The sequence below is a fragment of the Ochotona curzoniae genome, unplaced genomic scaffold, assembly GCF_017591425.1.
Source record: "Ochotona curzoniae isolate NIBS_2020 unplaced genomic scaffold, NIBS_Ocur_1.0 patch14, whole genome shotgun sequence".
Lineage (NCBI taxonomy): Eukaryota > Metazoa > Chordata > Mammalia > Lagomorpha > Ochotonidae > Ochotona > Ochotona curzoniae.
The window spans coordinates 1,706,649-1,733,684 of record NW_024466684.1 but is presented as its reverse complement, the minus strand read 5'-3'; the positions used below and the strand labels follow the sequence as shown (position 1 = coordinate 1,733,684).

The 27,036-nt window shown below is 48.1% G+C and overlaps 1 protein-coding gene and 1 pseudogene across 1 annotated transcript in view; one reads left to right on the top strand and one right to left on the bottom strand.

Moving 5' to 3' along the window:
• LOC121166434 (RUN and FYVE domain-containing protein 1) overlaps positions 1-24,936 on the bottom strand; it is a 42,712-nt gene extending 17,776 nt beyond the window's left edge. Inside the window, exons 1-9 of the mRNA XM_040995536.1 lie at positions 24,654-24,936; positions 17,652-17,825; positions 16,624-16,741; positions 12,885-12,986; positions 10,589-10,712; positions 6,577-6,638; positions 6,154-6,219; positions 2,983-3,052; positions 833-934 (exon numbers count right to left, since the gene is read on the bottom strand). Of these exons, the coding sequence (XP_040851470.1) occupies positions 833-934; positions 2,983-3,052; positions 6,154-6,219; positions 6,577-6,638; positions 10,589-10,712; positions 12,885-12,986; positions 16,624-16,741; positions 17,652-17,825; positions 24,654-24,936 (1,101 nt within the window). The remainder of the gene's footprint in view (positions 1-832; positions 935-2,982; positions 3,053-6,153; positions 6,220-6,576; positions 6,639-10,588; positions 10,713-12,884; positions 12,987-16,623; positions 16,742-17,651; positions 17,826-24,653) is intronic.
• Positions 1-27,036, top strand: part of LOC121166446 — a 1,182,205-nt pseudogene that overhangs the window by 609,320 nt on the left and 545,849 nt on the right.

Below are 27,036 nucleotides of genomic sequence, written 5' to 3'. Positions count from 1 at the left end.
GGCCATTTGGGGAACGAACCAGCAGATGGAGGATTCTTCTGTCTCTCCATCTCTTTGTAAATCTGACTTTCAAATAAAATAGTCTTTAAAAAAACCCCAAATAAACAGAATAATAGTCCTTTCATAGTGGGAAAGGCCTTCACTTAATGGGAACAGGAGGGACATGGGCAAGGTACCATCACACACAGTAAGGACTAGGTTAGCATTAAACTATAGCTGGCCTGCTGTGTCTCCTGATGTCACATTTGTGGATTCAATCAACTGTGGACTGAAAATATTTGGGGAAAAAACCTGTGTACTGAGAATGCACATTTTTTTGGGTCATTCCCAGAATAATACAATTTAACAGCCATTTACATAGTTTTCCCATTGTGTATGGTATTATAAGTAATCTACAGGCTATTTAAAAACATTTTTTCTTTGCTTGTTTGATAGCAATGGCTCATTCCTCAAATGTTTGAAACAGCCTCAGCTGGGGCCAAACAGGGGTGCTGGGAACTCAATACTGGTGTCTCATGTGGGTGGCAGAAGCTCAGTCAACTGAGCCATCACTGTTAAGAACCAGAAATTAAAGCCCGGTAGTCCAGTGTGAGATGTGGACATCTTCATAGCCAGGCCAAAAGTCCATCCCCAGAGATGACTTAAAGTACAGAGGAACATGACCACAGGTTCCATGCCAACCCCATGCAGTTCCAGACACAGAGCATGCATGTCAAGAGGTTTTGGTGTCCATGGGGGTCCAGGAACCAGTCACCCCAAGGACGGCTGAGCCCGAGAGAGGCAACAAGCGTATCTGACAATCAGGATGCCTGACCCAAGGGCAACTTCTCACCTCCACACTCTTCTCACTTCTTTCCCGGATTAATTCATTTTGTTCTCTTAATTGCTGCTGTTCTTCTTCAAGTGAACAAATTCGGTCAGTTGCAGCTGAAAGCTGATTAAGGAAGATGTTTACATTTCTCAACATCAAAATTCATCTTACTGCGCTAATTAAATGATGCATTTTCACATGTCTGATATTTCCTTGTTTTGAATGGGTAAGATACAGGTCAAAATTCCAAAGACCTAGGAACCCTCTCCTTCTGGCAAAAATGACTGTGAGCCATTTAATATCGGCAATGATTTATATACACCCAGAATCACAAATGGTTCGATGTCCACTAGTAGAAGAAGGGTTAATTACAATGGAAGCACAAAACAGAAATATGCAGTTTTGAAATATTTAACAACAGCTTTCAATGCCTTGAGCACACACTGAGGAGGCAAGGCCAACAAGGAGCAAAGGTGGTTACAGGGAATGAGAAACATCGACCAGGCCTAAGAGGCCTAAGAAACACGGGGCTGTGTAACACATCAAAAAACAATCACAGGTGTCAGGCAGCAGAGCTCAGCTCGGAACTATGAGCCTTTTTCTGACATTTTATTACTGAGAATGGAAACTGGGGAGTGGGAGATAAAAAACCATTGAAGACTCGCTCTAGAGGAACTTCCTTGAATGAGTTACTGTGGTTCGGGGACATGGGAAGCTTTCCCCACCTAGCCTGAGGTGAGGGAGGCTACTCCAGCCACCCTCTCTATTCCAGTTCAGGAATAGAGCCTGTGGAGAAGAGGAGCTAGAGAAGGATCTGTAAGCAAGACCAGGAATCCTGGCAGCAGGCTGCGCTCTCAGGATCCGCCACCAGCACAAGGACCCAAAGGCACTGAGCTCCCCACCTCCTCTTGGCCAACAGTGTCTACATTCCCAGGATTATTCTCTACTCAGACCTATGGCCCAGGCCTGGTGTTGCTAACTCACAAAAACAGTGTACAGCCAGAGGGGGCTGGTTCCCTGGCTGGTCTCCGCAGATGCAGAGGGCAAGCCCTGGAGGGATTACAGCTTCTCCAAGGCACATCTTGTTATGCTTACCAGCCTTCAAAAAGAACAGCTCCGTTGCTTAATTTCAGAAACAAAAGGTCCCTCCTGGTCATAGGCGCTACTTTGAGAGAACACAGTGAGCCTGTTTATCCTAAGCCATCCCATCCATGAGTGTCCCACCTGCTAAGGGTGCTAAGAGGCATGTTAATGCAGTAAGCTGACTCTATCTTGACCACAATACTGTAAAGTGTGCACTATTACCCAACGTGCAGATGTGAAGTGTGGCTAGCTCCGCGATGCTCCCCTCAGGAATTCCTGGCTACACATGTTGGCTGCCTTCACTCACACAGCTCCCGCTTCAAGGGGTCTCAAGTGGGGCACTTGTCCATGCTGGCCTGCCCTGAGCCTCCCTCCAGCTGCCATCTGTTTGCACTCTGGCTGGGAGAGGATGTTCACTCTGAAGACTTCTCCGCAGGCCCCTTCTTTCCCAAAGAGATTAGGTGGCCAGGTGGGTAGGCCCAAAAGCCAGGGACCTCTACCTGTGGGATGCCGCAGTGAAACCGAGCAACCCCCCAACTCCTGCTAACAGGAGACAAAGATGTGTCCACTGGGGAGAATGCCGGGCAGCGGACAGCAAGCTTTCTTCCTTGACATCAGCCCTCCTTCTTCCTGTCCTTTCATTCTCTCTTTCCTAGTGAGAAAGCAGAAAAAGACCACACCATAGGGAGACTGGCTCAATGCTGCTGAGGACACAAGACAAGGGTAAGCAAGGGAGCCAGTACCTAAGGCACAGCCTTTGGCCCCTGGGCAGCGGGGGTGCACATGGGCACAGAAAGGTGGCAAAGAGGAAGAGACAGCACTTGCTCAACAGAAGGTAGGCTTTTCCAAAGAGTTGGATTACTTTCTGGCGATAAAACGTAAGCCTTGGAGAACTGGCTTGTGAGCAGCTGTCTCCCCGGGAGCCGTCTCCCAGGGGTGGCACGGATGCTCCCAGGATGCTGGTCCTACAGGCAGCTCAATGCACCGTTGGTAGCTCCAAGGATGTGCTGGTCACACAGATCATCTGTGCCATTAACTTTAACCTTGGCCCATTCTGTGCTGTTACAGAATTTCAGAAAGCTACATACCTCTTCTTGAAGCTTTGAGTTCGTCTTTTCTAAGCCATCGATTTTTGCTTGAAGATCCCCAACTGTGCAGCTGTGGAACACAAATTTTGGGTCAAGACAGCTTTCAAAAGCTGATGGCTTTCCCAGCCTGTCAATGGTGAAACAGACTCCTGGTCTGCTTTTTTTTTTTTTTTTAACTTTTTTTGAAAGGCAAATTTTAGAGAAAGTTGTATTATGTATATAACTAAAAAAATTAAAGTTTTCTTAGACAATATAAATTAAATGTTGAAAAAAAAACCACATGTCAAGGGGAGAAAACCTTAGACAAACAACTGAACAACCAAAAAGTTGGCAACACATTGCCTCATTAAGGCTTATAGCTTCACTGAAAAATAAAAACAAAAATTAATTAATTTTTAATTAATTTATTTGGAAGTCAGAGTTCGAGACAGGGAAAGAACACAGAAATCTTCAATCTGCTAGCTCACTCCCAAGGTGGTCCAAATGGTTAGGTCTGGGTCAAGGCAAAAACCAGCAACCAGGGGGCTGGGCAAGTGGGCTCAATTGGCTAATCCTCCACCTCTAAGCTCTGGCATCCCATATGAATGTCAGTTTGTGCCCCAGCTGTTCCACTTTCCTTCAAGTTCCCCACCTGTGGCCAGGGAAAGAAGAAGTAGATGGCCCAAAGCCCTGGGACTCTGCATCTGTGTGGAAGACCCAGAAGAAGCTCCTGGATCCTGACTTCAGATTGGCTCAGCTCCAGCTGTTGTGGCCATGTGGGGAGTGAATGAGGAGATGGAGAATCTTCATTTCATCTCTGTAAATCTGCATTCTCAATAAAAATAAATCAATCTTGGGCCCCACGGCGTGGCCTAGTGGCTAAAGTCCTCTCCTTGAATGCACCGGGATCCCATATGGGCACAGGTTCTAATCCCGGCAGTTCCACTTCCCATCCAGCTCCCTGCTTGTGGCCTGGGAAAGCAGTGGAGGACGGCCCAAAACCTTGGGACCCTGCACCCGTGTGGGAGACCTGGAAGAGGTTCCTGGTTCCTGGCTTTGGATCGGCGCAGCACCGGCCATTGCGGCTCACTTGGGGAGTGAATCATCGGACGGAAGATCTTCCTCTCTATCTCTCCTCTGTATATCTGACTTTGTAATGAAAAATAAATAAATCTTTAGGGCCCAGCGCAGTAGCCTAGTGGCTGAAGTCCTCACCTTACATGCGCTGTCAGCCCATATGGGCGCTGATTCTAATGTTGGCAGCTTTGCTTCCCATCCAGCTTTCTGTTTGTGGCCTGGGAAGTCAAGGATGGCCCAAAGCCTTGGGATCCTGCACCCATGTGGGAGGCCCGGAGGAGGTTCCTGGCTCCTGCTTTGAGATTGGCGCAGCTCCAGCCATTGCAGCCAATTGGGGAATGAATCCATAGATAGAGGATCTTCCTCTCTCCTCCTCTGTATATCTGACTTTCCAATAAAAAAATAATAATAATAAATCTTAAAAAAAAAAAAAAAAAGAAGCTCAGGGACCAGGAGCTTCTTCCAGGTCTCCCATGTGGGTGACAGGGATCTAAACACTTAAGTCATCTGCTTTTCCCAAGCCATTTGCTGGGAGCTGGCCTGGAGACAGAGCAGCCAGGACTTGAACTAGCATCTGTAAGAAATTGCCTGCACTGGAGGCAGCAGGCCTACCTGCTAATGACACAATGGCAGTGCCAAGTCACACATTTTAAGGAGAAGATAATGCCTGCAACTTGAAGCTTTTCACAAGTACAAAAATGAGGTCAAGTGAGACAAATTCATTATGTGAAACTGCACAATCCTGACAGCATGGCAGAGAAGGAAAACAACATTTGAAGAATAGTGAAATCAATAAAACTGTGAGCCTCACCAAGAAGACATATCCCAAAGGGGCGGGCATTTGGTATAGCCAAGTGGGATACCTGCATCATAGTTAAGAGGGTCTGGTTAAAGTCACGGTTCCTCTGCTTCTGACCTCACTTCCTGCTAATCCTTATCCTGGGAAGCAGCCATGGGTAAGCACTGCGTCTCTGCCACCTGTGTGGGAGACCTGTGTTGAATTCGGGCCTCTTGGCTTTAACTTGGCCCAATCTGGTTGTTGCAGGCATTTAGGTAGTGAATAAGCAGATGGAAGATCTTTTTCTTTCTTTCAGAACACACACAAAGGCCATTACCAACAAAAAAATACCACGTTGACAGATAAAGGGATCGAAATAATGATTATCTTAATGATATTAAAGACATTTGTTAAAATCAACATCTGTTCCTTATGAAATTCACAAACTAGAAACCAACTGAGAAACCCCCACAACAGCAGCCAACTCAGTTAGCCAGCAGGAACCCTCTAAGCACACTGGCAAGAACTAGTCAACTTTCTCCCCAGTTTGCTTGGCTTGGGGGGCCCAGGAGGCTGCCCCTGTACAGCACTGGGCTGGGGGTCCCTCCCTCCCCATCAACAACTCAGACTAATGCTTCAGGAAGCACAACAGCAGCCTTCAACTAAAATTTAAGAATCAGGACGAAAGTGCCTGTGTCTGCCATCCCCACAGCTCTGGGAGGCTTCATCTGGAAGCAAAGGTAGGTACGAGTGGAGATGGATGGTTTATGGATTTACCTTTCTATACTGCCCAACTGCACAAAACAAAGAACCAAGGGGGGGGGGTGGAGCAGTGCTGTGGCATAGTGTGTAAATCTACTACCTGCAATGCTGGTATGCCATGTGCTGGTTTGAGTCCTGGCTGCTCCCTTCCAATCCAGCTCCCTGCTAATGTATCCAGAAAGCAGCAGATGACCTAGATGACCGGGCCCACAGCACCCACAGAAGATGCTCCTGGCTTCAGCCTGGCCCAGTCTTGGCCATCACGACCATGTGGGAAATGAGCCAGTATGTGGATGATCTTTTTTTCTCTCCCTCTATCTCTGTAACTCTACCCTTTCAAATTAGTATACTAAAAATCTTAAGAGAAAAAAGAAAGAGCCAAAGATTTCCAAAAGCTGTTTTATCAAGAAGAGATTATATTCATCTTGTCTGTACATATGTAGCTTGAGTAACTTTTTTTGGTTTGAAAAAAAAAAGTATTACACATGTATGGCAGCTCAGAAAATTCCATGGAGCAAGCACGGGATACAGAGCATGTTGCTGGAGCAACCTGAGCCCAGAGGAGCGTGTCTCACCTTAAGTGCCGGTTCAGTTCTTCCACGTAATTTTTTTGATCAAGGACATCAGTAATCCTTTCATGCCTTTAAAAAGAGCATAAAAACGGGGACTTTCTCAATTCCTAATCAATACTCTGTAACTGTTTCCCAACCTTCTTAGCACCAGTAGCCGCATCTTCAGGAGACCAGCAGACACCTCAGTGTAAACAGACAGTAAGACTTGCTGGGGTTGCAGTGGCAGGGCCTTGGAAACACCCCCCACCCCACGCTGCAGACTGGCAGCCTCTCCTAAGCAAAGGGATCAGGGCGTGGCAGATGGCACCACCTTTACTATTCAGGAGGAAGGGAGCTGCACTCAGGGACGTGAACATGAGACTTTCCAGAGCCCAGAGCCACAGACCGTCAGTGCCCAGAGCTGCTGACCATGCCCAGAGCCCTTACTCTTTGCTTCCATCAAGATCCTGCACGTCCTTGAGGTAGATGGAAAAATCGATCACTCCAACCTACCAGAAATAAGACAGACAAAATCACATTACAAATCTGAAGTCAGAGGTGGGTGCTGTGGCATAGTAGGTAAGTGGCTGCCTGTGATGCCTGGGCACTGGCTGGAGTTCCAATTACCCACTTCAATCCAATTCCCTGCTAATATTCCTGAGAGAGCAGTAGGGATAAAAGATTTCTCTCTTTCTCTCTAACTCTGCCTTTCAAACAAATCAGCCTTAAATTATTTATTTATTGACTTACTTTAATTTTATTGGAAACTTGGATATACAGAGAAAGGAGATACAGAGAGAAAGATCTTCCATCGCTGGTTCACTCCCCAAATGACTGCAACGACTGGAGCTGAGTTGATCTGAAGCCAGGAGCCAGGAATTTCTGGGTCTCAAACGTGGGTGCAGGGTCCCAAGGCTTTGAGCCTTTCTCACTGCTTTCCCAAACCACAAGCAGGGAGCGGTCTTGGGGCATATGCCCTGCCAGCATGCCCTAAGGTCATCGAGGGTGAGGCAATGGTAAGAATCGCCAGAATAGGAGGGTGTTTTCAGGTAGTTCCCTGGTCCAATAGTGGCATGTGTTTGGCTAAAAGCACGCCTAACTCTGCTGACCTTTCAATCATGTCAGAAGTCGCGTTCCCTATACAGGGAAGTGGCGCCTCACGGCAGATAAGCTCTAGATCACATGCACTAGGCAGCAGGCACAGACCCAGGGGTGATTTTGCACAGAGCAGGATGGGAAGTGGGGCAGCCGGGACATAAATCAGTGCCCATACGGGTTGCCAGGCATGCAAGGCAAGTATTTAGCAACTGAGTTATCATGCCAGGCCCCAATCTTAATTTTTTTAAAGAATAATATATATAGCATTAACTTCATTACAGTAATTCAAAACTATGGGGCTGGTGTCATGGTGTAGTAACCTAAGCTTCCACCTGTAGCATGATCAATCCATTTAGGTTCCAGTTTGAGCCCCAGATGCTCCACTCGGATGCAGCTTCCTGCTTATGGCCTGGGAAAGCAGCAGAGGATGTCTCAGATCCTTGGGTCCCTGTACCAACATGGGAAATCTAGAAGAAATTCCTGGTTCCTATCTTTGGATCAGCTCTGCTCTGGCCATTGTGACTATTTAGGGAGTAAACCAGTGGATGGAAGATTTCTTCCTTCTTTCTCTCTATTACTCTTGTCTTTCAAAAAATAAATAAAATAATAATAATAAAAACCCCACAAAGTATGTGTGACAGTTTTTAAAAGAGATTTTATGGGGCCAGTGTTGTGGTACGAGTTAAGCTGCTGCCTGCTATGATGGCATCCCATATGGGTGCCAGCTCAAGCCCTGGCTATTACATTTCCTAACTAGTTCTATGCTGATGTGCCTGGGAAAGCAGAAGAAAAAGGGCCAAGTCCTTGCATCCCTGTTCCCAGGTGCAGTCCCAGATAAAGCTCCTGGCTGTGGCCTGGCCCGTCTGAGCTGCTGAGTCCATTTGGAGAGTGAACCAATCTCTATGTGTGTCTTGCCTTCTTTCTAACTATGCATTTCAAAAAAATAAAAAGAAATAATAAATGAAAATTTTAAACAGAGATTTGTTTCATTTATTTGAAAGAGAGATTGCTGTTCCATTCTCTGATTTACTCCCCTCAATGGCTGCAACAGACGGGGCTGGGCCAGGCCAGAAGCCAGGCCAGGGCCAGGGCCAGGAGTTCCCATCTGGTTCAACAAGCATGTGAGTCAGGGTCTGCTGCTGTCCCAGAATGTCAGCAAGCAGCTGGATCAGAACCAGAGCAATGAAGCCCTGGATCAGTGCTCCAACGGGAGCTGGGCCACAGTCCAGAATCCATGATGACAGATTTAAGACCCACCTGCGGCTTGTTTGACACATCATGACTAATATTTAACATATATAATATTATGAGAAAAACAGAATTTTAAGAAACCACAACAAAATATTGTAACACAAAATGAATCAGAAGATGGAAGACACCTTTCTGTCTCTCCTTCTTGCTCTGTAGCTCTCTGCCTTTCAAATAAAACTAAATCTTTAAAAACACTTAAAAGGCTTTAAAACAAGGGGAGAAAGACACAAAAGGATGTTTATAACCTAAATGAATGAAGCATTGGTTAAATTGGTACATTAAAAATGGACATTTTGGGCTTGGCACGGTAGCCTAGCAGGTAAAGTCCTCATCTTGAATGCCCTGGGATCCCGTATGGGCATCCCCACTTTCCATTCAACTCCCAGCTTGGGACAGCAGTAGAGGATGGCTCAAAGCCTTGGACCTTGGACCCACATAGGAGACCTGGTTCCTAGCTTTGGATCAGCTCAGTTTTGGCTGTTGCAGTTACTTGGGGAGTGAATCAATGGACAGAAGATCTTCCCCTCTCTCTCCTCTTCTCTGTATACCCAACTTTCAAATAAAAATAAATAAATCTTGAAAATAAAATAAAATAAAAAGACTTTCTGTAGCTATTTAAGTGAGGCACATCTCTGTTATGGAGTCTATTGTTTTAAAAAAAAAATTGCAGGGCCCGGCACATTAACATAGTGGTTAAAGTCCTTAGCTTGAATGCACCAGGATTACATATGGGCACCAGTTCTAATCCCGGCAGCCCAGCTTCCCATCCAGCTCCCTGCCTGTGGCCTGGAAAAGCAGTCGAGAACAGCCCAAAACCTTGGGACCTGCACCCACACGGGAGACCCAGAAGCTCCTAGCTCCTGGCTTCAGATTGGCTCAGCTCCAGCCATTGCGGCCATTTTGGGAGTTAACCATCAGAAGAAAGACCTTCCTCTCTGTCTCTCCTCCCTTCTGTATATCTGCCTTTCTAATAAAAATAAATAAATCTTTAAAAACATTTTTTAAAACATTTGCAAAAAGCTGCACTTGGCATAACTATAACACAGAAACTGCAGTTATCTCACTCTGAAACATACAAACACAGATGCCTGTGTTTCTCACTCTGAAATACATAAGCAGGTGCACCTATACAGATGCCTTTATTCCTGTACAGGAAGGACATGTGATCGAGCTGCCTAAAGGGGTAACAGATGGTATGGAGTTTCTTCCCAAAAATGCTGTTTTCTGGGCCTGGCACAGTAGCCTGGCGGCTAATGTCCTCACCTTGCATGTGCCGGGATCCCACACGGGCGTTGGTTCTAATCCCGGCAGCCCCATCTTCCATTCAGGAAGTCAGATATACAGAGAGGAGGAAAGACAGGAAAATCTTCCATCCCCTGGTTCACTCCCCAAATGGCTGCAACGGCTGGTACTGAGCCGATCTGAAGCCAGGAGACTCCTCCAGGTCTCCCACGTGGGTGTAAAGTCCCAAACTCTTGGGCTGTCCTCAATTGCATTCCCAGGCTACAGACAGGGAGCTGGATGGGAAGCTGGGCTGCCAGGATTAGAACTGGTGCCCATATGGGATCCTGGTGTGTTCAAGGTGAGGACCTTAACTGCTACGCTCATGCCAGGTCCAATAAATTTTTTAAAAATACTGCTTTGTGTTTGAAAATTTCCAACATGGAAAAATAACAAAGCTATTTATGAAAAGAGAAGTTAACTAAAGAAAAAGAAAAGAGAAGTTAGTGAAGAATAGTTGACTAGGGCCCAGAGATTAGGGAGACTTGGGCTCCTCAGTCCACGTGGCAGCGGCTCAGCCATAGTATCACTGCCAACAAAACCTTAAAAACCTCCATCAGCATTTCCCAGGCTCAAGGGCTGCCTGCCAACAGTGCCCTGTCTCAACCTTCAGCTCACTCACCTTGCGTTCCGTTTGGACCAGGCAACTCTTGCCCCTGTGAGTGGCCTGTCCACATGCTTTCTTCACCCTGGCCGGGTCCTTCCCAGCCCCTACACAACACCCTTGCCCAGCCCTCTGGTCAAGCGCTGTCTGCCCTTGTCTCTTCCTCTCTTGGTACCTGCCTGTAATTAACATAAAACTGCAACCAGCATCAGAATACAGCTTTACCTGAGAGTCCAGGTCTTCGCCTTTCAAGCAGAGATTGGCATCAAGAACATTGAGTCCGACCAGCAGGCCGACAATCACCGTGCCTTCTTCCTCCATCATCAGTGCCTCAGGCTCATAGAACTCACTAAAGCAGAGGAAAGCCAGGAGCTGCTCAGAGTCCCCTTCACCACCGCCTTACACAAGCTGCCCCCATGCACCAGTTCTCACACAGAGAGCCAGGGAATCCCTCTTCCTTTCATCTCCTCTGCCACTCCCAGCAGCCCACTCTCTCCCTGTGGCTCTCAGCAGCCCTCTGCTCTTCCTGTCTAGGCTGGGATCCGGACTTCGGCACTATCTCTTGGCCACTGAGCTGATCATCACCTGCTTGTCCAGTCTCCCCCTCCACGTTGCTATGAACTACATCTACACCTACATAAACAGCAAACAGTATTCCCTTGGTTTTCAGGCCCTAGGACAGACTCCTCCCTCCTCCCTGTATCCCACTGGGTGACATCTGCTTTTACATCCTCACCTCCCAGTCCTCACAGCCACCGGCAGCCTTGCTCCTCGATCCCGCCCCCCCCTGCTTCTGGTCTCCAGTGATTAGCTAGTTTATCAAATCCAGTAGCCCCCAGGCCCGGGGGGGGGGGCGTGTTGTGGAGGGTGGTTATAATCAGTTCGTGAGAACAAAGTCTGCCTGGCAAAGTTACTCAGCGTGGCTGTACTCAGAGTACAAAGCATATGAAATATTGGAAATCACTATTTTTCACCTAAAGATACGTTCTGTGACCAGCCATGACCTGAAAACCCTAGCAGGCTAGCCTTTTGGGCTGAGCTGTAATGTTATCTGAAATAGACAAGAGAACTGACTCCAGGGAGATCACTGTCTAGGAAAATTCCTTCTATAATGATCAGTTGGTTTTGGAGTTTGAAATATCAAAAACCAAACCAGTCATGAAATTTCAGCTACAGCTAGTTTATATTTTCTAAAAGACATATAACATTTTTTAAACTGTATATGGAATCCGAAAACAGATAACATACAAAGGTTGTATTATAAAAAGAGGGTGTTTATATTTTTAGATTATTCACTGGGGCCACACTGTCCACAGCACTGTCTGCACCCCGTACTGGCACAGGTTTGAGTGCCAGATGCTCCATTTCCCATCGGCTTCCAGCTAATGCTAATGTGAACCCAAGAGCTTGGGCCCACACCTCCTAGTCGGGAGACCAAGACTCAGCCTGGCCCTGACGTGACCATGTGGGGGCTATCTGCAGTGTGAGCCAGCACATCTCTGTCTCTCCCTTTCTCCCTGAAACTTTGCCTTTCAAGTAAATAAGATAAATCCTAACTTTAAAAAGAAATCGCTCATTTCTCCTAGTTCTAAAGTAATTTTTCTCATTACCATCCAATCATGAAAACCTAATGAAAAGTATACTGTCACTGATCTAATTCTAGACACTGACAATTTTAAAAACTTTTCAAAATAAAAAGTTTCATGAACCTTCCAAATGATTTTTAGATTTCAGTTATCAAAAAATAAAATATTGCTATTTTAAAACTAAGCCATTGAGTGCCCAGCGTGGTAAGACTAGCAGCTAAAGTCCTCACCTTACATGCGCCGGGATCCCATATGGACATCGATTCTAGTCCCAGTGGCCCACTTCCCATCCAGCTCCCTGCTTGTGGCCTGGGAAAGCAGTTGAGGACGACCCAAAGCCTTGGGACCCTGCATCCACTTGGGAGACACAGAAGAGGCTCCTGGCTCCTGGCTTTGGATCAGCTCAGCATCAGCCATTGCGGCCACTTGGGGAGTGAATCAGTGAACAGAAGATCTTCCTCTCTGTCTCTCCTCCTCTCTGTATATCTGACTTTCCAATAAAAATAAATAAATTGTAAAAAAATTAAAACTAAGCCAATGAATACGTAATAGTAATTTGAGCACATGCATTTGGTGTGGTTGTTAAGATGCTACGGGGCTGTCTACCTCCCACGCTCTGCAGCCTGGCTCTCAGTCCTGTGGAGGTACACGCTGGGGACAGCAGTGATGGCTCAGGGACCGGGGTACCTGGCATCCACATGGAAGAGGCCGACAGAGTTCCAGGCTGCAGGCTTTAACCTGGCCCGGCCCTGGCTGTGGCTAGCATGTCAGGAATGAACCAGCAGGTGGAAGGTCTCACTCCCTGCCTTTCTAGTAAATAAAAATACCCAAATAATAACTGTGAGTGTTATACACTTTGAATTCAAAATGATGTAGAGAACTATATTCTAATTGTTCACAAAACAAAAAATAAAGAGAAATAGGATATGAAGTACCTCAGGAGGTGTTTATTGTCTATGAGAACTTTCAGATAATCTGCCAGTTTCTTTTGCATGAGTGCAAGATAAAGCCAAGCTCTGCCTCTCCCCACAGCCGTCCTAGAATTCAAACAGAGAATTAGGCTGCAGTGGCATAACAGAAACAACAGACACAGAAAAACCCGTTGATCGGTGAGGTACACATGTCCCCCCACACTGTGAGCACAGAAGGCAGGATGAAACAGCAGCTCCGGGGGCACAGAGGGGTTGCGCTGCCCTGTCGGTGGGCACTCCTCTGGTGCTTCAACAGCTTGTGGGAAACAGAATTAGGGCATTATTTTTGGTGCAAAAATGATTTGAAACATATGCACATAAGGGCTTTTGAAAAAAAGGTCATGAAAAATATGTGTCAGGTTAGATTTTTACAGTAGGTAAACATTTGTTCAAAAGACGAACAAAATGTAGTATCTGTTAAAGTACTGATATCTCTTAAGATTTCAATGCATTAATTCAAATGTGTGATTTTTTTTTTTTTTGGTGTAACGTTAAATTGTGGTAAACATACACACAGTAACATTCACTACCTCGAGGGTACAGGTCAGAAGTGTGAAGTACATTTGCTCTGCTGCAGGAGCCAGAGGCTTGCATGGATTACGAAAAGGAAGGGGAACAAGTCTCCCAATTTTAAAGCTAAAGCTGTTGAAGAAAGAAAAGGTTCTGCTCTAAGCTGAGGGATTGCATTTCTAACAGCCAAGAAGGCAGTTAATGCTATAAGCCGTTGTCCACCCCAAATTTACACCCCTCAGGGTCAGAAGACACCCAGGTTAACTGCAGAAGGCAGGCTCCAAGGCTCCATCTAATATCAACAATAACAAAGACGATGGGATACACTTTCCCCTCAAAGTAAGTGATGTTAAGGCAGAATTAAAAAGAGAGGGAAGCAAGAAGGAGGAGAAAGAGGATTGTAACGTTAGCAGGGTGTGAGACATGAGCCTGGCCTGGGCTGTTGAGGTGGCAGAGGGCAGCCTGACAAAGCTTGGGTGATGACAATTCCACATGCACTGCTACAGTCTAAGCCAGCAGCCAAGTCTGGATACAGGGACACACCTGTACCCTCGAGGGCACTGCTGGTGACTGTGAGAAGCTGAAGACAATCACAAAGCCAGCAGCGAGTGTAAACAAATGCTCTACCACCAAGGGCTGCTTCCATCTATAAAAAACGATATTGTGAAGAGAAACTAAAACCAAACCCAATATTTTGGATCAATATTTGACAAGTGAAGAGACTTGAAATCTTAAATTAAGTGGAAAAAGGTTATAAAATAGAATAAAGAGTTAATTACATCCTGTACAAAGAGGAAATGCCTTCACTCAGTTTAAGAACCACAAAGTGTAAGAAGGCACACACTCAGAACTCCCCATACTCTCCTCTCTTTGCTCCCCAATTATTAATAGCATTCTTAGTTTAGGGTCATTTCCAAAACATTTTTATACATATGAAAGCAAATATTAACACGAAGTCTTATTTTTGTTCTTCTCTTTACAACAAAAATAACATTGTACAATGGACTTCTACAACTTGCTCCTTTCATATAGTATCTGTCACTATAAAAATTTTTCCAGGGGGCCTGGTGCAATAGCCTCACAGCTAAAATTCTTGCCTTGACTGTGCCAGGATCCCATATAGGTACCAGTTCTTGTCCCAGTGGTCCTGCTTTCCATCCAGCTTCCTGCTTGTGATCTGGGAAAGCAGTCAAGGACTGCCCAAAACCTTGGGACCCTGCACCTGTGTGGGAGACCTGGAAGAGGCTCTGGGTTCCTGGCTTCTGATTGGCTCTCAGTTCCAGCCACTGCGGTTACTTGGGGAGTGAATCATCGGATAGAAGATCTTCCTCCCTGTCTCTCCTCCTCTCTGTATATTTGACTTTCCAAAACAAAAACAAAAACAACTGTGTGACAAATTACCTAGAAGTGACCTTGCTGGTTCAAGGAGTGGACATGCCTGTGATTTTGTTGAATGGCCCAAGCTGCCCTGAGGAAAACAGCTGCAATCTAATGCGCAGTGTGGGACAAAATGAAAATGTGATCTTCTTGATCAGTCTGATTACAACTAGGCAATTAGAAAGGTTACTTACTTCTCGTAAAAAAAAAAAAAAAAAAAAAAAAAGTCTTGTTAATGCCAATATTTTTGAAGTGGGCATTTATCATGTAGTTAAATCAAGGTATTTAATTATTTATCCAATAATTAAATCAAGGTATGAAATTGGAAAAATTCAGAGTGACAGGCTGTGCTATCAAAGTTTTTTTTTTCTCCATTAGGTGAGATAATTAAAACTCCATAGAGAGTACTCTCAGAATGCAGAATTCATTTCGCACATTTCACAATACCTCGGACTAGACCATCCTCCCCCCTCCTCATCCACAAAAAAACCCAGTCTCAACTTCACAGTGCCCAGGCACTTCAGAACTTGAGTTAGGATTGAATGAAACTGTGTAAACATGGCAGCTCTTGATGAAGCAAAGTGGTTCTTTCCCACGTGGCTCCCCAGAGCTACTTCTGACGGGCATCAAGGGGGGGAACAACCTTGCATTTCCCTTTTGGTGACAGGGTGAGGATTTCTGATACTTAAGCCTGTCACTTCTTTAGTACCTTTGGGATGAATGGGAAAACAGAAGTGGTGCAGAGGTCACAGGGAGCCCGGAGTTAGCACAGCAAAAACTTTAAGACCGTTCATGTACACACACACTAAGGAGGCTGCATCTATTCAAATCTGGAAACCCAGGTTGCGCCACCTGGATGCTGGGCTCTTGGGGAGTGGGCTGGTCAGGGTGGATAGGAGAGACTACCACACAGAGAACAGCTGAAGAAGTCAGCAAAAAGGTGTAGAAGCCTCATGAAAAGAGTCCAGCTAATACATGAGTTAGGCACACATAGAGGGCCTTACACAGATGAGGTACAGGGCTGGAAATGCAGGAACAGCAGGCTTGAATTCAATCTCAAGAATGCACAGGGCTCAGCAGCAGTGGAGTTTGGGAGATGTAGAGGGCTTCAGAGCTCAATAGATCTGGGTTCTCCTCTCAGCACCATCTCTCACTTGCTAAGGGACTATGGGCATTCCAACAGACACCCGGGTGGTGGAGCACTAATGAGGGAAGACAAGCCTTGTCCTCCAGCTGGTCCCCAGGGTTGTGCCTGTGGTTCTCATCTGAAAACAGATGAAGCAAGCTCCAACGAACGTGCTGAATAAGAGTCAGCTCCTGGCTAGAGGACTCTGCACAGGATTGCGTGAATCAGCTCTGGCCCTTCTGAGTGTCAGATTCTATGATGGCACCTTATTGGTATCCTGCCCAGTTTCTTATCTGAAGTTCTACAAGCAAATCCACATGGGGAAAATGATTTTCAGGGCCCATTCTTTTCATAAAGTGCCCCTTGTCCTGGAACCTAAGATCTCTCCCAAACCCAATTTTTCAGAGCCTCAGGAGGCTGTGCATGAAGCAGAAGTGTGCCAAGGACTCCCTCTCTGTGGCTAACGCCTGCTCAGTGTGTCTGACCTGCATGCCAAGCAGGGAGCCTGCCCCTGTTTCACACAGGAGACAGCTTGGGCTCCCAAGGGCAAAGGTGGCTCAAGGCCAGCAAAGAGGAAGCCAGAGAGCGGACACTCAAACCTGAGGGCGGTTCAGGCTACAGGCTGCTCCAAATGAGAAAGAGATGTGTTAGTAAGAAGTTGAGAAATCAATGTAACTGCTTCCCACTCACTTTAATTCTGGCAGATTTCTGACACTAGTAGCTATCTCTGATGCTTCTGGACAGAGCTTCTCCACCAGCTCCAAAGGACCAAAGAAAGATTTATTTTGGCCAATAAAACTCTTCTTAACTAAAAGGGAAAACAAAAGTGTTATTCATGAGAACAGACTGCAAAAGGTCTCTCTCCCAGAAGCCAGTGAAAACTTGAGTCCCACGATGGCGGACCAGGCAGGGTCCAGCAGGTAGCCAGCTCTCTCTCCTCCCGCCCATAATGCTCCATCTCCAAGCAGCTACCGCGGAAGGAATGAACAGGCTCCTCCCCAGGCACCTTCCTACCCATGCCCATTCTGATGCCAAAGGCGACACTGACTTCTTCAAGTCATCATCTCACATGCTCTGCTGCACTAACTTGTTGGTCTCTTCCACACTCACAATCTGTTCTTAACACAGCTGGACAGTCTTCTAAAAATCAAAGCTGGGTCACATTTCTCCCTCAGCGAAAGTCCTTCAAATACGCTGAGTGTGACCTTACAGGCCTCCAGGAGCTCACCTCCACGTCCCTTGCACCCCGCTCCTGCTGTTACCTGCAGGGGCCTCCTGGGGACCTCTGCACCTGTCTGCCCTTGCTCCGCCCCTTTGAATGGCTCCAATGGGCAGTGCTTTGGGATTCAGCGTTTCTGTGTTCATCACCTGTCTTGTACTAGGACTGTGTTATCCGTGCCCGACCAGCAGCCCACGTGCCACTGAGGGTTTGCAACTTGCACACCTCAATTCAAGAGCTGTGTTCCAAGAGTGCATCTTTAAGGCTTAGATAAGGAATCTCATCAGTGAGGCTTGTAACTACTGATTACCAGGCCAAAAAAAAAAAGACTAAACATTGTCACCCGTGTCCTTTTGACCTTTCTTTCAAACCGGGGCTACTAGGATGAGGTCTAAGCGTTTCTACTGACAGCGGGGCCCTAGGCCCACGTCTGGAGGCCGGAGCAATGTCTGACTTCCGCGGGGCGCCGCTTCGCCGCCCCCCACCCTTCCCGGCGCACCTTTCAGCCCGTGTTTGAGGCAGTGCTCCATCACCACGAAGAACTGCTGCAGCGGGGCATGGTCGGCGTCCAGGCTCCGGCCCAAGCTCAGCGCGGACTGCAGCAAGACCTTCACGCTAAGTTTCATCATGTGCATCAGGTTGGCTCGCTCCTCCATCATCTGGCCCTTGGAAGCTGCGCAGCAGAAGCAAGGACAGCTTCGTCAGCAACCCAGAGCAGCGGCGAACAGGGTGAAGCAGGGAAGACAGGCCAGGCAGCTTGCTCACGGCGCGGAAGTGCGGGCGGGAGAGTAACCGGCGTTCACGGCGTTCAGTCAGCCGGCGCCCGATCCACGAAGGCCAGGACACACCTGCGACGCTCTGGATCTGGGTCAGAGATGTACCAGCCTTGGATTCCAGGCCTCCCCAGCCAGCTACCCGCGTTGCTAAGCGACGGCTCTACCAAGCGTCACAGCGACTGGTCCTTCACACAGCCAGTATTCCAGTTCCAGCCAATGGAGGGGCGGGGGTTCCAGGAAGTCCTGCCCCCGGCCCTAGAAACGCGTCCCACCCCGAGCCCTCCTATTGGACGGGAACAGCCCAAGGCCACGCCCATGGGCTCACAGGCGCCATTTTACATTCTCACCCTCCCGAGGCGTTCCGAGCCTGTTTTTTTTTTTTTTTTTTTTTTTTTCTTTTTCCCCTCTGACTATGCCAGCCCCTGGCCCTTCAGAAAAGCTTCCTCACTCTGTTTCAGAGGCTAATTCCTACGACCGACTTTTTCGTCCACTTTCAAAGTGCATTCTTGTAAAGCTGTTAGAGTCAGACGACCCCGTCTACACTTCCTGGTCGCTTTGTTTGCATACTAAAAGTCTGTCTGCAGTCAGGATGCGGAATCTGTGATAATCGCTTGCCAGGAAATAGGATAATGGAATTTACAAATTCAAACCTCAGAGGTCAGCCTCTAGAGCCAGTGAGTGTTAAGGCTCATTCGAATGGTTTTTGTTGGCAGCCGTTTAATTACTACAGAAATTTAAAAAAATTTTTTTTTGTTTAAAAAAAATTAAAGTCTTTTTGAGATCGGGCTAGTTCACTCGCCAGGGCTGAGACAGGCCAAAGCCAGGAGTGGGGGACCTCTAGTCCGCGTCTGCCGTGAGAGTGACAGGGCCCCGAGTCCTTGCAGCCAGCACCTGCCGTCTTTCAGGAGGAAACGAGAAGAGCAAGTGGAGTCAGGACTCCAACCCTGCTGGGTTAAACATCCACATCCCAGCTTTCCTGTATTTCATTATCTCCTAGAGTTAGGTAAAGTGTGGTACATGTCTGTGGCACTAAATGAAAACAAGGAGGATGAGGTTTGGGAGGGAAGGAAAGAACCTGTTGGCAAGATAGAAGTGTAGCACATATGTATTGAATGAGATCTCGGTGGGGCAGAGGAGAGGAGCAGCTGCGGGTTGGTCTCTAGCCAGCATGCATCCCTCCTTCTCTGTTGCTTTTGCCCCTGGGTCACAGCGTCCAGAGACCATGCACATTAGGAAGTGACTTTCCCCTGTGGAGCAGTAAAGTGCCACAGAAACCTGTTGCCAGTTACACAATGGTTTGGTTGGCCAGTCCTTCACTTTCATGCATACGGATCCCATATGCGTGCTGGTTAACCCACTTCCCTTCCATCTTTATACCTGTGGCCTAGGAAAGCAGTAGGAAAGCTCAAAGCCTTGGGACCCTGTACTCTCGTGGGAAACCCAGAAGAAGCTCCTGGTTCCTGGCTTTGGATTGGCTTAGCTCTGGCAGTTGCAGTCACTTGCGGAGTGAGCCAGCTAATGGAAGGTCTTTCTCTCTGTCAATCTGCCTTTCCAATAAAAATAAATAAATCTTTAAAAAGATGCTTATTAGGATTGAAAATAATCACATATATCTTTACCGTAGCTCCCCTTCCCTTCCCACAACTTCCCTTGTTGCAGTTTTAGATACCTGAGGTCAGTTCTGACCTGACAATATTAAATGGAAAATTTAATATAACTCAGGTCATTGCATTCATCTAGAGTAGACCAGCAGATGGAAAATCTCTATCTCTATTGGTAACTCTGCCTTTCAAATCAATCAATCAATCCTTAAAACAATAAAAACCCCAACATTTAAGAGATTTTATGGATCATAATAATGATAACCATTGTATTAATGTTCCTTTCATTGATGTAATATCACTAATAGCTTCAAAGATAACTCATTCAAGAAGAAAAATGCTGGGGCTGGCACTGTGGCATAGTGCGTAACGCCGTTACCTGCAGTGCCAGCATCCTATATGAGCATAGGTCAAAGCCTGGCTGCTTCATTTCTAATCCAGCTCCCTGTTAACTTACCTGGGAAAACAGAAGATGGGCCAACTACTGGCACTCCTGCATCCATATGTGACCCAGAAGAAGCTCCTGGCTCTCAGCTTTGGATTGGCCTAATTAGAACCGTTTGGGAAGTGAACCAGTAGATTGAAGATCTCTCTTTTTCTTCCAAATACATTATTTATTTATTTATTTATTTTACATATTTAGAGATTTTTCACAGAAGTTTCTTTTAGAAAACATTAACTTTTATACACTTTTGCTGAGCTAATAAGACAACACTTTGTTTTTATAACTATAAGATTTTGTGAACAGGGGCTGGTGGCAGATGAAGCTACTGTGTGCAATGCCAGCATCTCATATTGGGGCAGTGGTTGTAGGGTTGGAAGCCTGGCTGCTCTGTTTTCCCTCTGGCTTCCTGGGCTTGGGACGGCAGGGAAAGTGGCCCAAGTCCCTGACACCTGTGGGAACCAGGATGGTGTTATGGGTTCCTGGCTTTGGCCTGGTCCCTCCCTGGTCGTGTGGTCCTTTGGAGAGTGAACCAGTGGATGGAAGGCACATCTTTCTGTCCCACTCCTTGTCTCTCCAATAAATAAAATAACCTTTTGAGATTCTGTGGCAAAAGTGGAATGGAAATTCATATTCAGGGAATAAAAGGGAAATGTAAAATTGTCAAAAGTTAATAGGTATTTTCTAAAAAGATTGATTTGCAAAGATTTATTTATTGATTTATTTTGAAAGAGTTACAGAGAGAGACATATTCCATCCTCAACAACACGGGCTGGTCCAAACCAAAGCCAGGAGCCAGGAGTTGTTTTCAGGTCTCCCACAACGGTGCCAGGGCTCAAGGCCTTGGCCACTTTCTGTTGCTTTCCCAGCTATATCAGTGGGAAGCTGGGTTTGAAGTGGGGCAACTAGGACATGAACTGGTGCCCTTATGGGATGCCAACAACAAAGGCAGCAATTTTACCCACTAGGCCATGACACTGTCCCCTGATATTTAAGAATGAAAGTGGTGCTTATGAAATCAATACTATAATGTATAACACTTGATGCAGTTTAAAGAATCATTGAAGAGTTTTATTCTAAAAAGGTCAGTAGTTACAAATTTATAGGAAACGTATTCTGAACAGCTTCAAAGCTGTGACAGGGGATCTTTTATCAACTTCAGGAACTGGAGATGCTTCTAGGGGATCTTGTGAAGAGAACTGCAGCAGTGAGCTGTAGGCGGTCACTACTGGGCGGCAGTGGTCCCAGTAGCCACTGTCCCCGTGACTGCCAGCAAGACCATCCCATGCTTAGGTACCCACTTCTGTCTCTCACAATTTAGTCTCAGAGAATTACAGCAGGAACAAACTTTCAGCCTTTCTCTCAACTTTATGGGCTTGGTGACTCTAGCTAAGCTCTTGACATCTCCAAACCTGCTTAACAACCATTTGGTGAAGTTCCACATGAACTGAGTCGCTCATCAGGCTGCTCGGGAGTGTCTGCCTGGACCCTCTGAGGGGTCGGGACTGCAACAGGAACTGCCAAGACTGAAGCAGAAAGCATATGCCTGAGCTTGAGACATTCTGGGGTGACTAGGACGAGGAGAGGGGTTCTGAGTTACAGAATGACTGGCTTCTTCTATGTGTGGTTTGCCATGGGCCTTTGGTGGCTTGAATGATGTTATACAGAGGGGTGTTATCCTGTACTAAATTGATAGAAAAATGGTTTTCTACTTTCCTCATTTTTAGTAATTATTTGCATATCATCTCATTGGCTAAATCAGAGTTTGGCAATATAAGGAGAAAAAGTTGTACTCTATCCTGGAAATAGTAGCCATGGTCCCTTGATGCAGAGAGAAAGAGAGATATCTTCCATCTGGTGATCACTCCTCAGTTAGCGAGGCTAGGCCAAAGTCAGGAACCTGGAACACTGTCTGGGTCAACCACGTAGGTACAGGGACCTGAGCGTCTGCGCCATCTGCCACTGCGTTTCCAGGGAGCTAGATGAAAAGTGTAGGCCTTGGGACCTGAATCTACACCCATGTGGTCCACTGCACCACAGTGCTGGACTGCAGGGCTGTTTTGATTTTTGGCAAAGACCAGAAATAGGCATAATCCGCTCACCTAATGACAAAAACTTATATGTACAATTTCTTTTTTAAGATTCATTTTTATTTGAAAGGCAGAGATAGAGAGAGGAGGAGAGACAGAGAGAAAGAGAGACACCTTCCATCTACTGGTTCATTCCCCAAATGGTTGTAATAGTTGGAACTGGGCCAATCAGGAGCCAGGAACTTCTTCCAGGTTTTCCGCATGGGTGCAGAAGTCCAGGGACTTGGGCCATCATCTGCTGCTTTCCCAGGTCATTAGCAGGGAGCTGGATTGGAAATGGAGCAGCAAATATATGGGATGCTGGCACCACAGATAGATGCTTAACATGCTACACAATAATGCCAGCCCTAAACAATTTCAAAAAGTACACCTTCTTTACTGAGCACCTACATGCAACTAAGACCCAATGCTTGGCGTATTCCTCCTTGTGAGCATGTATGTTCTACTCATCCTTTGGGTGGGACTGTTACGAAAAGCAAGAGGTCATGCTTCAGGTGTATATCATGGTGACATGAAGACAGAGTGTAAGTGAGGAGGCCCAGGAGGACTTAGTGTATGCTGAATGCGCTTCGGCATGTTTTCTTTAAATCAATTAGCCTAATAACCTTAAAACAAACAAACAAAAAAACTACAGACTAGCACTATGGCAGTAGATCCAATGTGGGACATTTTAAAACTAATCTGCCAAGCGAATCACAGCAATCCACCATATTTCCCTTTAATTCCCATCACCAAAAACGCGTACACTGAAGTAATGCAGCTCACATACTATCTTGACACCCCTGTCCTCCACAGGTCAAGGGGACAGGAGGAGGAGGAGCTGGCACCTCTCCCACCCCAGCCCTGCAGAAGTGGTGGCCACTGTCAGCAGACCCGCTCACCAGCTTCCTCTCCACCTCTGCCCCTGCTCCCCCCCCCCCCGGGGGTTTGGAATCCTGCTGCCTTTCAGGAAAAGCTCTATTGATTTGAAAGGCAGAGAGAGAACTTGCTTGCACTGGTTCACTCCTTAGATGGCTGCCAGGGCCTTCATGGCTTCTGAAGCTGGGAGCCCAGGAGTCCATCACCAGCCTTCCCAAGAGCATTAACAGGAAGCTGGATAGGAAGTGGGGCTGATATGGGATGCCAGGGTCCTGACTGAGCAGCACCCCACTCCCTATGCTCAAAGTTTTTCCCAGTTCAAGTGGCAGTTACTACTTAACACTTTCCTTAAATCGGTTCATTTTAAAAAGCCATGTGGTACATATTTTCTATACACAGTTACCAAGGGGAAAGGCAGGGAGGTGTTAGAACTGCCAGTTTGACCTCAGCGGCAGGCTGACTTGATTGAATTATCCCCCTTCATAAAAGGGGTTAATTATGACGGTGTAATAGCGTAAGCCGCCACCTGCAGAGCCGGCATCCCATATCCCATCCATTTGGGTGTCCACTGCTCCACTTCTGATCCAGCTTGTGGCATGGGAAAGCAGTGGAGGATGGGCCAAGTGCTAGGGACCCTGCACCCATTAAGGAGTTCCTGGTTCCTGCCTTTGGATCAGCTTACTCATATCCACTTGGGGAGTGAACCAGTAGATGGAATATCTTTCTGTCTCTCCTCTGCAACTATACTTTTCAAATAAAAAGTAAGTAAAATAAATCGTTGCAAAAAATAATAAGAAGAAGTCTGTCCAGGCTAGGCTAATTACCAAGACCCAACACAAAATTCCAAGTACTGTATTTCCGATCTGCAGCTGGCTGAGGCTCCAGCTGGCAGGTCCCAGCTTCACAGATAAGCTATGCATGCAGTTTCCGTTTTCAAACTAACTCTTCATGCAAACACCACAGGCTGGTGGAAATTGCAGTATCACAATTCTCACTGATATAAAGGCCAGCCCTGGAGAAGTCCCTGCGTCAGTGGGCACACCCCCTCAGGACTCCCGCACTCCCGGGTCCCGCCTCAGGACCTGCCCCTCAAGACTCCCGCACTCCCCGGGTCCCCCCTCAGGACTCCCGCACTCCCAGGGTCCCGTCTCAGGACTCGCCCCTCAGGACTCCCGCACTCCCAGGGTCCCGTCTCAGGACTCGCCCCTCAGGACTCCCGCACTCCCGCGTCCCCCCTCAGGACTCCCGCACTCCTCGGGTCTCTCCCTCAGGACTCCCGCACTCCCGGGTCCCCCCTCAGGACTCCCGCACTCCCGGGTCCCCCCTCAGGACTCCCGCACTCCCGGGTCCCGTCTCAGGACTCCCGCACTCCCGGGTCCCCCCTCAGGACTCCCGCACTCCCGGGGTCTCCCCCTCAGGACTCCCGCACTCCCGGGTCCCCCCTCAGGACTCCCGCACTCCCGGGTCCCCCCTCAGGACTCCCGCACTCCCGGGTCCCCCCTCAGGACTCCCGCACTCCCGGGTCCCGCCTCAGGACTCCGGCACTCCCGGGGTCTCCCCCTCAGGACTCCCGCACTCCCGGGGTCTCCCCCTCAGGACTCCCGCACTCCCGGGTCCCGCCTCAGGACTCGCCCCTCAGGACTCCGGCACTCCCGGGGTCTCCCCCTCAGGACTCCCGCACTCCCGGGTCCCGCCACAGGACTCCCGGCGCCCGCGCTGTCCCACGCCCCCTACCTGCGCGCGCCGCCCCATCCGCGCCGCCGTCCGCGCCGCTCAGTCCCGCGGCCGCGCGCAGCGCGTGCCCGCAGCTCGCCGACAGGTTCCCGGTGGCCTTGCGCGCCAGGCTCAGGATGGGCGCCGACCAGCCCTCGGCCGCCGCCGTCCGCGGCTTGGCCGCGCTCCGCAGCTCGCTCGGGCTCGGCAGCTGACCGCGCTCCACGATCTCGAAGTCCTCGCCTGGCTCGGACCGCGGGCCGGACTCCCGCCCCGCCGGGGAGCCGTCGTCCCCGTCGGCCATGTTGGCCGCGTCACATGGCCCCGCGGGCGGGGACGTGGGCGCGGGGCGGGCGGGCGCGACCCGACGGGCGTGGTGCGAGCAGGCGGCCCTGCGTCCTCGCATAATTTTTGTGTTCCCAAGATCCTCCCCTCAAATCAGCGCCTCCGTTAACATTCTCTGTAACTGGAGCGCTTGTTGAAAGTTCTTCTAGAACTTCCTCCTTATGCACCTAAGGAGAAAGGTAACAGGGCACCCTTGCCTTCTCACTTTGTGCTATTTCCATTTTATGATTTTTATTTTCTACTTTGTTGTTACCTTTCCTCAGGAGTCTGCAAAGCTATGAGGGCGACTCCAGAAAATTGTGACAGAGGTGCCCCTGAGAGCAGGTTGTTGTTTTTAAGTCAGCTGAGCTGGGTCCTGCTGATAGGTAGGATAAGGACGACTCTGGGCTCATTACCTAGGAGCATTGCAAAGTAACGACTTTCTTTAGCATTCAGCTCAGGACTTGGGCACATGCCCATAATCCATTACCGGTTTTTCGGCCTCCTTTGGGAAAGGATGAAAGTCGGTTAAAACAGAAGCGTTTCATTAGTATTTAACACTTTACAAAGTCCTATCAGGAACCCCAGAATGTTTAGAAAGCTTTAGAACTTGCTGCAGACAGGCAGAAATCAGGTGTCTCCCCACTTGCAGGGCCACGCTGACCCGTAGGGGCTGCTGTGGTAGACAGTAGAGTGAGCTCAGATCAGAATAGCAAACAGGCATTGGGGTGGGCAGTCCAGGAGCAGGGTGGGTCAGTGTGTGGGAACTGGACCTTGACCTAGCTGACCTAACAGGATTCCTGAAGGGTGATCAGACCCCTAGGAAGCATGGGAGCCAGGAACAGAGTAGGCAGAATGGGAAACCTGAGTGCACGCTGAGTGTGGACTGTTGGCAGTGAGTGCTTGGCAGATGTGCCTTAGCAGGGCTTTCCCATCCAACTGATTTTGTGGAGAAAGTGTGCTGGTGGGCCAACGAGGAGGTCCAGAAGGCTGACTTAAGTTTGGCCAAGCAAAGCCTCATCAGATCATCACTGCTTTTATTTTTTTAAGATTTTTTTTAAGATCTATTTTTATTGGAAAGGCAGATGTACAGAGGAGGAGACAAAGAGGAAGATCTTCAGTCAGATGATTCATTCCCCAAGTAGCCGCAACCACAGGAACTGAGCTGATCCAAAGCCAGGAGCCAAACAAACAAACAACAACAATAACCAAAACAAAGAAACAAACAAACAAAAAAACAAAAACAAAGCCAGGAGCTTCTTCTGGGTCCTCCATGTGTTGTGCCCAGAGTTTGAGATCCCTAGAAATCACCAGGAAGTCGATCCAAGTGCACAATGATGGTTTGTTCAAGCTCAGCACATCAGAGCCTGGGCTCTTGGTTGCAAGCAGGCAGCTGGCTGGCCCCAACTCTTGCGTGTGCCAGTATGTGTAGCAGACTAGTCCAATCCATGCTGTATCCTAATACACCTATGGGTGTTGTTGCAGCTTAGCTCAGCCCACCCTACCTCATGATCCAGTCCACACATATGCTGACGGGTGCTGTCACCTTGTCCAACCTAGTCAGCCCCTAGCCCAAATTCTCATGCCCACCAGTGAGAGCTACAGCCAGATAGAGGAGTCCCTACAGCTTCCCTTCCAGGTCCAGTCCTAGTCCTGGATCTTGCACTTTCTAGGGATTACTGTGGTCAGTCTGACATGACTTATACCCTATCCCAGAACTTGCCAGTGGGTGCTGTGCAAAGCCTGGTCAGTGGCACTTATCCTGTCTCTTACATGTGCCAGTGGAGGCAGTGGCCTCAACCACCCCAGTCCCAGTTCTCACATTCCCCAGTAGGAGTAGTTGTCCAGCAGGGGCCTCCCCAACCACCCCCCAACAAGCTCACTCCCTCCCTGGGGTCTTGATGTGCCAGTGGGTGCTGTAGCCCAGGCAGGCATGACCTGTCCCACCTTGCATTTGCTAGCAGGTGCTATAGACTGGCACCGTCCGGCCTGTCCCCAGTCCCGGATCATTCAGAGCCTCGTCCAGCCTGGCCAGCACCTAGTCCCAGCCCTAATGTGAACTTGTTGGTGCTGCATCCCA